This window comes from Papaver somniferum, unplaced genomic scaffold, assembly GCF_003573695.1.
Source record: "Papaver somniferum cultivar HN1 unplaced genomic scaffold, ASM357369v1 unplaced-scaffold_107, whole genome shotgun sequence".
Lineage (NCBI taxonomy): Eukaryota > Viridiplantae > Streptophyta > Magnoliopsida > Ranunculales > Papaveraceae > Papaver > Papaver somniferum.
In genome coordinates this window covers 10681433-10691025 of record NW_020619603.1, presented here as the reverse complement: position 1 = coordinate 10691025, position 9593 = coordinate 10681433, and the positions used below count along the sequence as shown (strand labels likewise).

At 38.0% G+C, this 9593-nt stretch overlaps 1 protein-coding gene across 1 annotated transcript; it reads right to left on the bottom strand.

Moving 5' to 3' along the window:
• Positions 1-659: 659 nt before the first annotated feature.
• LOC113328419 (omega-amidase, chloroplastic-like) lies at positions 660-4237 on the bottom strand. Its single transcript, XM_026575529.1, has 10 exons — positions 3832-4237; positions 3174-3290; positions 2506-2730; positions 2295-2388; positions 1942-2016; positions 1728-1806; positions 1373-1388; positions 1200-1280; positions 966-1048; positions 660-886 (listed from the first exon to the last, which is right to left on the bottom strand). Exons 1-10 carry the CDS (start codon positions 4120-4122, stop codon positions 802-804), a joined length of 1146 nt encoding a protein of 381 aa, XP_026431314.1. The 5' UTR covers positions 4123-4237; the 3' UTR covers positions 660-801.
• Between the last annotated feature and the right edge of the window lie 5356 nt (positions 4238-9593).

The window sequence follows — 9593 nt, the reverse complement described above, 5'->3', positions numbered from 1 at the left end:
TGGCATTATTGTTATACGAGTTAAGAATCTATGTGAGCATGCTTCCAAAGTCTTGTGGGTTAGAGATAAGAAGAAGAATCATAACACATTATGGTTTCTACTTAACTACCACACACAACTATCAATCCTATTTGCTGTCTAGCATGTAAATTGGTAGGTTGGTAAGATCATTGGTGTGTTTGCTTACCGATTTCGTATACGCCTTACCTGTGGCGGAACCAGGATTTGGCAGAAAAAAGAAAGAAAGATATTGATCCCACTTGTCCTTACCTGGCTATGAAATATATGGCCAACTCGACAACTAAACACTTGATGGCTTGCTACACCTTGGGTATTCTTAGATTGGTAGATTCCTTGCAAGACAGTCATAGTACTTGATGGCACATCACTGCATTGGAGGACAGTGTACTTGGTCCATGTGCTAACCTGTTTCTGGATCTAAAATGGCTCAAGGTTATGGGCCTGGTCTGCCGGGTTTGTGGATCTAAACGGAATTTCTCTCTTCATTCCCTCTAGATATGCAGATCGCTGCACCTTTTCCTTTAAAGAGCTCTCCCATTGCTTTGTCATGAATGGGATGGAGGATTCTAATGTTAGTCTCAAATAGAGGGTTTTAAACTAATGGCAGTTGAGCATAATTCATGCGGTTGAAACAGATGAAAAACATAAAGAAGATAAATTTTCGATTTTTTGATTACTTCAGTTCTTATTCAACGAATAGTTCTAACCACGCTGCATTTTGCAACTCAGACGAATAGAACAACCAGAAATTTCACAGCTCTCTCTCTCTCTCTCTGCTCTCTATGCTGTTGGTGAATTCAGCCTCTGGACGTCTACCAACTGGTATAGATCCCCACGTCTTTGCTTCTCTAAAGGAAGGTTTGTTCTGCATTGAAAATGGATAGAAGTTGAAGTGAGAAACAATGAATTAATGAAAACCCTATTAAAGTGCCCTGCTTTGTTACCTCCTGAGGTCCATTACTGAATAGTCGATCTCTGATATAACTATTGCCTCATCATGTTCAGTAGTCGCGAGTACTTCTCCGAACTGCAAAAGTTCCAGTTTCATTCAGAACTTCCTTATACTAGTTTTGCATTAAAGACTTAACAGAAGTCGACAGTGTAGAACGTTAAATATTCATTATACAAACTTGTAAGAGACTGGTTTTTTCATAAGTTTGGGTTTTGGTTTCACTTACAGGACCAACAAGGGTAGAGTGGCCCCAAGCGGTATAACCAGCACCAGCATCTCTAGCAGGTGAACATGTTGCTACATATAACTGTTGATCACGTGGCAAATATAAGTTCACAACTAAAATTTGGATTTACTTATATCTAAACTTGGTGAGAATAGATGATTATTTGTTAATACCTGATTATCCACTGCCCTGGCATACAGAAAAAGGGAAAAAGCATCAGAACAGAAAGCATATCGAAAGAATAATGACGCAAAATCCTAAGGAGATTGCTAAGATGGCACGGGTCAGCTCTGATTGCAACTTTGGTTTATTTAAGTCTTGGAGATAATGCGATAAGCAAGATGTGGCCATCTTTGTTTCCTCAATAAAGATAGTATGGCATGGTACTAATGTTCGACTTTCAACAATAGTTTGATATTGCAAACTTTAACCTAATCATGACGGCATCTATGTGCAAGTACACAAACATGATAACAAGAAAATACTCCATAAGAATGATAACCAGAAACGATGCCAAAATATCATTACCTAGCTCTCTGCAGCAATTCCCAGTGTAAAGGACCAGTAGTCATGTTAAAGGCCCCAGGGTAGCACAATAGGTGGGCACCTGATGATCACATAATCTTCATGGTCATTTCATTGCGTATAGAAGACAAAAAAAAACTTAGTGGAACATACACATAAATTTATCTGCGAAGCTAACAACTTCATGTGAACAAATGAGTGTAAGAAAGAAAAGGACCTCTTGATGCATAAATAGTTGCTAGCTCTTGAAACCGAATGTCATAACAAATACCAATACCGATACGGCCAACATCTGCAAACACAAACTAGTGATCAATTTGCAATACATTGTATAGGAATTTAGGGACCAACACAGCCAACATCTGCAACATCTATACAGTCATTGAAGGGTAGTCAAATCAAAATTTCAAATGATTTATCACTACAAAAGGATAGATAATTCTTTCTATTTTAGTGTAACCAATCCCATAGTGCAAAGAAAACAGAATTATCAATATGAACTTCCAAAGAATCCAATAAATAAGTAAAAATACTGTTGAATCAACAACAAAGAAACTATTACCACAATACCTGTATCTACTATGGTAGGGGTCTCCCCAGGAGTGAGAGTCTTTGATTCCATAAAGGTGATTTTTCCAGGAATGTCAATATCGAAAAGATGAATCTGTTATCCCATTAGATCATTAATTCAACCAACACCAGAAGATCATCATGACAAGATATAAACTTTCGCAAAACTAGCTAGAGATTATGAATGACTATACTAAATTCAAAACTACACCTTTCTGTGTTTCGCCTTCAGTATTCCATCTTTGCCATAGACACAACATGCATTGTACAGACGGTCACCACAACGTTCAGGGATAGACCCACCAACTATGGTAATCTTGAGACTACGAGCAACTTCAGAAAGCATAGCAGTTGATGGAGATGCATCACCACCAGCATCAATATCTTCTGCGTACACTGGGAAGCTGTCATTTGAATATGGACTGTTCCATATTTCCTGAGAAAAAAGAGGGTAACAAAACATAAGAAACATAAATTCCAGCACCATTTAAATTACTACTCTTGCTATATGAAACCCAAAGAAAAATGTCTTTTCCTGGTGGAGTCTCATTTTGCAGCAGCTAATGTTTGTAAATAACCTGGATTTATAGCGTAATCAATTGTGCGCAAGACTCCGGTGCTAGAAGAGTGTACCAGCTAGATTTAGGTACTAGAGATGTCTGCTAAGGTGACCCTAAGTTTAAACTGGTTATTACGGAGTCTCTTAGATAATACTACGGATTTTGTAATGGCTAATACAGATCTAGTTACTCACTGATGTCCCTATGCGGATTTAAACACCGATAAATTTTTCACCTGGTGTACTAATGCAATAAGTTTTCTAACAGCTTAAGCGAAACCACTCTGCAATGCCACGGGGGTTTTGTTGTAAGAACCTACCGGCAAAAGAACAAGCTCAGCACCCTTTTCCGCAGCTTCTTGAATAGCTTTACGAGCATGAGCAATATTCCTTTTCTTGTCCTCAGTTACAGACAATTGACAAAGAGCAATCTTGAACTGTAATTTAAAGACATAATCAGAAATTGGCAAGCACAGGTATAAATTGACAACATAATAAGATTATAGTATTATACTTATAAATGAAATACATTCAAAAGCCTAAATTTCAATGCTGGTGGGTGTTGTTAGCTGGGCATGCTTTGACCACCACCATCTAGACCACCACCCAACACCCAAAACTCAAACAACATAAGAGATATAAAACACATTCAAAAGCCTAAATTTCAATGGTGTTTGTGATAGCTGGGGTTGCCTGGATCACAACCGTCTAGATTCAAGATCGCCACCCACCACCACCACCACTCAAACACCCACCATCACAGACCACTCACCAACACCCACCAGTTACCACCATCGCCCCCGCCCCCAAATACAAATTTGGCCTCCAATTACGATTTCTTAATAACTTTTACCACTCAAAAATACTCTAAAAACCTAAACGTTGATAATAAAAGTCTAATCTTCACAAGTAAAACTCATTAAAATAGAATCAAAAAATTGAAAATTGGGGCAAATTTGAGGGAGAGGTGGATTTTACCTTGGTGATGGGAGGAGAAGGTACAGGAATAGCCGGAGGAACTCTAGCTTGTTCAGGTTTATAACTAGAAGAACCCATTGCTGAAACAACAGTGTGAATTTGATTGGATCTGATATTAATTCCTCTTTTGCGCAAAATTGAAGAAGAAGAGGGAGTAAAGAAAAGGGTTTTAGAAGAAAGGGTTTTTGATGAATTGAAGAAATTGGGGTTTGGATTTGAATACCAAGTAGAAGAAAAAGATGCGTTGAGGATTTTTTGGAATCCAGCTTTCATTTTCCTACAGTGGTTCATTTCATGACCAACATTTTATTTTGACACTATGATGCCATATCCATCACAGATTTGGCTTTGAGGTAACAAAATGTGCCCGGATGTTGCCACATTCATTCTAAATAGAAAACCGGAATTAGACTCGAAATAAGCATGAATACCAGTTTTACTAGGTGTTGATACCATTTCATATAAAACAAAAAGATATTTTTATAGCTACTAGGGCTGATACCATTTCATAGGTCAGGATCGTTTAATATTTTTTTGTTTTATATGAAATGGTATCAGCCCCTAATAGGACTGGTACTCCCCTTTATACGTCGTTTTATTCGAGATTTGAAACGACCCAGATATCTGGGTCGGAGGTAATTAAAGGCAAGTATTATATCATTTTTCGGATTCAAAAGTATGTTACAGGCTTATTATTCAATAATTTTTGAGTTAGACGTAATGTGCGCGATTCAGACGAGTGAAAATTACCATGTGGTCCATAAAAATAAATTCCAAACCTCTTGGCACAATCACCAAGTGACCGACAATTCATCCTTTATTTTTTACTCAGTCAATAAATTAAGTAAAAAAGCGGAAACTGTACAGGGACTAGGACAGACTAGTGGCTAGCCATGAGGTCATCCACCATTCTAGCCTATTTGCAACGAAAATAAACCTCTCCAGGCCATTCTACAGATGGAATAAAACCTGACCTACCCTCATAAAACTCAAACATATATTCGACCAACAAACATGCTTGCTTGGCCAAAGCATCAGCTGAAAAATTAACTCCCGTATAGCTATGAACATAGCGGATATTGTTGTAGAAATTCTTCGCAAGTCTCCACTTTTGCATTAGCTTCGACGGCAGTTCACCTTTTTGAAAAGCTTGAATGCAAATCATCGAATCTGAACAAATGCATATATTTTTAACATTCCACCTCTTGGCTAGCATCACACCATAAATAACAGCACACACTTCCGCATAATAATTGGTTTGCCAGCCTAAGCCAATACTAAGAACTCTAAGTACCGCCGAATTTGCATTACGAAAAGTAACACCAGCACCAGCCTGGCCTGGATTACCACGTGAAGCGCCATCACATCAAATTAAGATTTCATCAGGGTTGGGAGGAGACCAACTAACCTCTTTTGGAGTAGAAATTCTGCACGATCTATGATGTACCTTGAAATAATTCAAAATATGTAACTCTTCAACATTGTTATACATATGACCCTTCATTCTAAATAAGTTATCGCGTATAACCTGATAAACTCTAACTTTAAACCCAAGCCATTGCACCTTCATATCTTCAAAATAGGATTTATTACGCATCCTTCATAATTTTGTGACTATTGCAAGATTAGCAACCAACCACAAATCTTTGATCATCCTACTTCGCCCTTTAGCAGCCTTGTATGAGGCCACCAAGTCCTCATTAGGATGCAGATTAAAAATATTGGACGCCCAAGCCCAAATTCTCCTAGCAACTCTGCAATGCCAGGTGATATGGCTAATAGTATCGCAACTCTTTCTACACAGGCGACACATAGTAGGCAATGCTCCTACCAGTCTTCTTAATAATATTATCTTCACTTGCACAACATTGTTTGTCCCAAATCTTCCAATATTGTACACTCAATGTACGATGCACAACTGACCTAGTAAACAAAGCGGCACTAGGCTGAACTTCAGAGGGAGTTCTTATAGCAGCCTTTGCAGACTTAACTGAGAAAACACCTTTACTATCAAGGTCCCAAAATTTATAATCTTTATCACCAGCAATAAGAGGCAAGTTATCAACATCAATGTCACACCGTAACATCAGATTTCTCGTTCTTTGAGGAATGGCCCAAGCGCTATCAACAATATATCACTAATCTTAGCCAAGAAATCATAAGGGCCTTTGGAAGTAATTCCAAGTCTCTTCGCAATCGAAAAATCACCACAACAATTATCAAAGAATAAGGAAGTATTAGTGCCATTACCTATAATTGATCGAGTATGTTTTTGCACAAAATTGTAAACCAATCTGATTACCGGAAAAAACTGAAGAACCCAGTTTATGATCAATCAAATTGCCATTAATTTTGAAGTATTTCACCCTCAAAAACCTGGACCAAGTCTTGTCCGAGTCTCGAATAGAAACCCACAATTTCATAAGCATGGCCCTGTTAACATCCAACAATTTCTTAATTCCTAGGACACCTTCACGTTTCGAGCAACACAGGTCATCATAAAGAACCGTAAAATATTTACGTTTCTCAGCATCACCATACCATAGAAAATTTCTAATGGCCCTCTCCACCTTCTTAATAACCATACATAGCTACTTGTACACAGCCATGGAATGAATAACATAGATAGAAATCACCGATCTAATCAACACAAGTCTAGCCTGAAAAGATAGAAGCTTACCCTTCCAGCCAGCCAACTTGTCCATAATCTTTTCCACCACTTGAAGAACATGAATGTGGCGAAAAATACCAGGCTTCAATTGAATTACCAAATATCTATCCGGAAATAAGGATCTTCCCATGCCCAAATAATTTGAGATAGAAATAGCTCGAGGCCTGTATAACCTCCATAATAAAATTTTCTCTTGGCACGATTTACGCACTGGCCAGAGGCCCTCTAGTACATACCCAGCATATTAACAAAATTTTGCAGACTATGAAGATTACCTTTGCAGAAAATTAGAATATCATGCGCAAAAAGAAGATGCATAGGCGCAACACCTTTCTTACTAACCATAGTATGCATGCTTCGTCTTGCAAACAGCTTGGAGAGATTTCGGCTTAAAACATCTTCAATAAGAACACTAATCAAAGGTGAAAGAGGATCACCTTGACGCAAACCTCTCGTAATACTAAGAAACCTTCATGGTTACCATTAACCATAATAGAAATACGAGCTGAATTAAGAATAATAAGTATCCATGAACATCAGTTCTCAGAAAAACCACCTTGACGAAAAACTTCAACAATGAACTCCCAACTAATCGTATCAAAAGCTTGGGCAATATCCAGCTTTAGGCCAACATTTCCATGCTTCCTTTCCGTGTTGATCTCATTGATTCATTCAGACGCCAAAGCTATATTCTCATGAATGTTCTTTCCCTTCATAAACGCCACTTGCTTTTCAGAATTCAACTTGTTAAACACCGTACCAAGCCTGGTAGCCATAATTTTTGTAATGATTTTGAAGAAAAAATTACTCAATCCAATTGGCCTATAATCCTTGATAACATCAGATTTGTTATTCTCAGGAATGAGTACAATAAAACTAAAGTTAATGTCATTTGGAACTTTTCGCACAGCCCAATAGTTTGCAACGGAATTAAAAATATCACCAGAAATAATATTCCAGCATTGTCTATAAAAAGAACCTGTAAAGCCATCTGGGCCAGGCGCAGAATCGGCTCCCAAGTCAAAAACAACTTTTTTAATCTCCTCCAAAGATGACATAGAATCCATAAAAGCACTTTCAGTGTCTGTTATGCTTTCATGCTCAATTTCGAACAACCTTGGATCAATATCATCACCACCATTGAATTTGTCTCGATAATGATTAACAATGTAATCCTTAATTTCATCCTGCAAAAACAAAGTAGTGTTAGTAGAAATCTTAATCTGAAATTGTATTCTGGTTCCTCCTCATACAAATGCTATTGTAAAAAAATCGAGTGTTTTTATCACCATCCTTCAACCATGTTACTCTCGACTTCATCTTAAGCATAATTGCTAACTCTGTACTCACATCATCAACAACTTTCTTAGCATCCGCCACCTTCAAGAATTGAAACTCATCCGCCGGATCATAATCAAGAAGATCATTCTCAGTTTCAAGTTCTAATTTAGCTTGCTTCTAACGAAATTTCACATCACCATAAACAGTTCTATTCCATATTTTCAACACCTCCTTCAACCTTTTTAGCTTAAAAAGAAAAACAAAAGGAGGCGCGCTATCAAGCCTCAGTTTCCAATTGTCTTCCACCAGCTGCATAAAACTTGGATGGGACAACCATATCTTTTGAATTCTAAAAAGCGCTCTAGCCGGCCTAGGATTCTCAAATGCAACCAAAAAAGAGGGGAATGATCCGAGCAATTCCTAGGCAAAGCCTTACACCTCCAATTCAAATATTTATAGAGCCATGCATCATTTACAACCGCACTATCATGTTTTGAAACAATTCTTCGAATTCCACTCTGCCAATTAGACCAACTATATTTTTTCCCAATAGCATCAGCTTCCACCAGCCCATTGTCCGAGATCCGGCTTCTAAACTCATTCATATAGACTTCTTTAATTGGCCTACCACCCTTATTTTCCTCCAATCGTAAAACGCAATTAAAATCACTCAACACCAACCAAGGAATAAATATAAAACCTAGCCCCAACTGATGCCAAAGCCTTTTCCTTGCAACCGGATCAAAAGAAGCACGAACAACCGTAACAAAATCACCATCAAAATTCAAAGTAATTGCTTGCTTAGAAGAAGAAAAAACAACCGGCCTTGCCAAAGAATTTCTCCACAAAACCAAAATATTACCCTTTTCACCACCGGACTCATCTGTAATAACATCTTCACAAAAGTCTTCCAATCTCAAATTCCTAACAAAACGTGCAGTGCAAAAGACTTTCGGCTATGCAATACAAATTATGTCCGGATTGTGCAACTGATATAGCTCCTTCAACTTTGCCCTTGCACCATCTTTAGCCAAGCCTTGAGCATTCTAGTAAAAGACACGCATTAATTAACCCTTTCTTTTGGAGGGCTTGCCGAACCCCGTCTATAACTACTTTTACCTCTAGTTGTCACTTGGCTAACCTCAGGTAGCTTAACCGTTGTGTCGGGCTTCTTTTTATGAACTTTTGGATTTGTCTTATTTGCCAAAGCCTCTTGCTTCTTGAGCTCAGCCTTCTCCTTATTCTCACACTCTTCTTGATCTTTCATAGCACTCCATTCCAGATTTTTAGTTTCATCTTATTAGAAGTATTAACTGATTGCGTCTGATCCTGAGGTAAATCAACCTCAAAAATTTTATCCTCAATTAATCACTTCAGTCTTGGTTTCAAACCTATTAGAAAGTGTTACTTCTTCCACATATTTAATCGGATATGATCTTCTTGACGTTTTGGTGGTCGAACTAAAACCCGCCTCATCTATAGGCTCCATAATATTGGTTTTTGGAGAACCTAAATCTATCACTTATTCAGTCTCAGTTCTAGTAACTTGAACTGTTTGAATTTCATCTTGTTTCTTCTTTTCCATAACTCTTTTCCTCAAATTCTCAAGCTTTGTTTTAGCCATATCTTGTTCAATCTTAGCCACATCAGCACCTACTTCCAACTCTCTAGCTCTCTTTTTCTTTGCCTCAGGCTGCATAAAAGCTTCCATCTCCTCAACATCCTCTTCTGTTGCACCATCATTGTGTGTATCATCTGCACCCACATTGCGCAGAACAAACATAACTTTATTAGGATAGCCAGGTGAAAC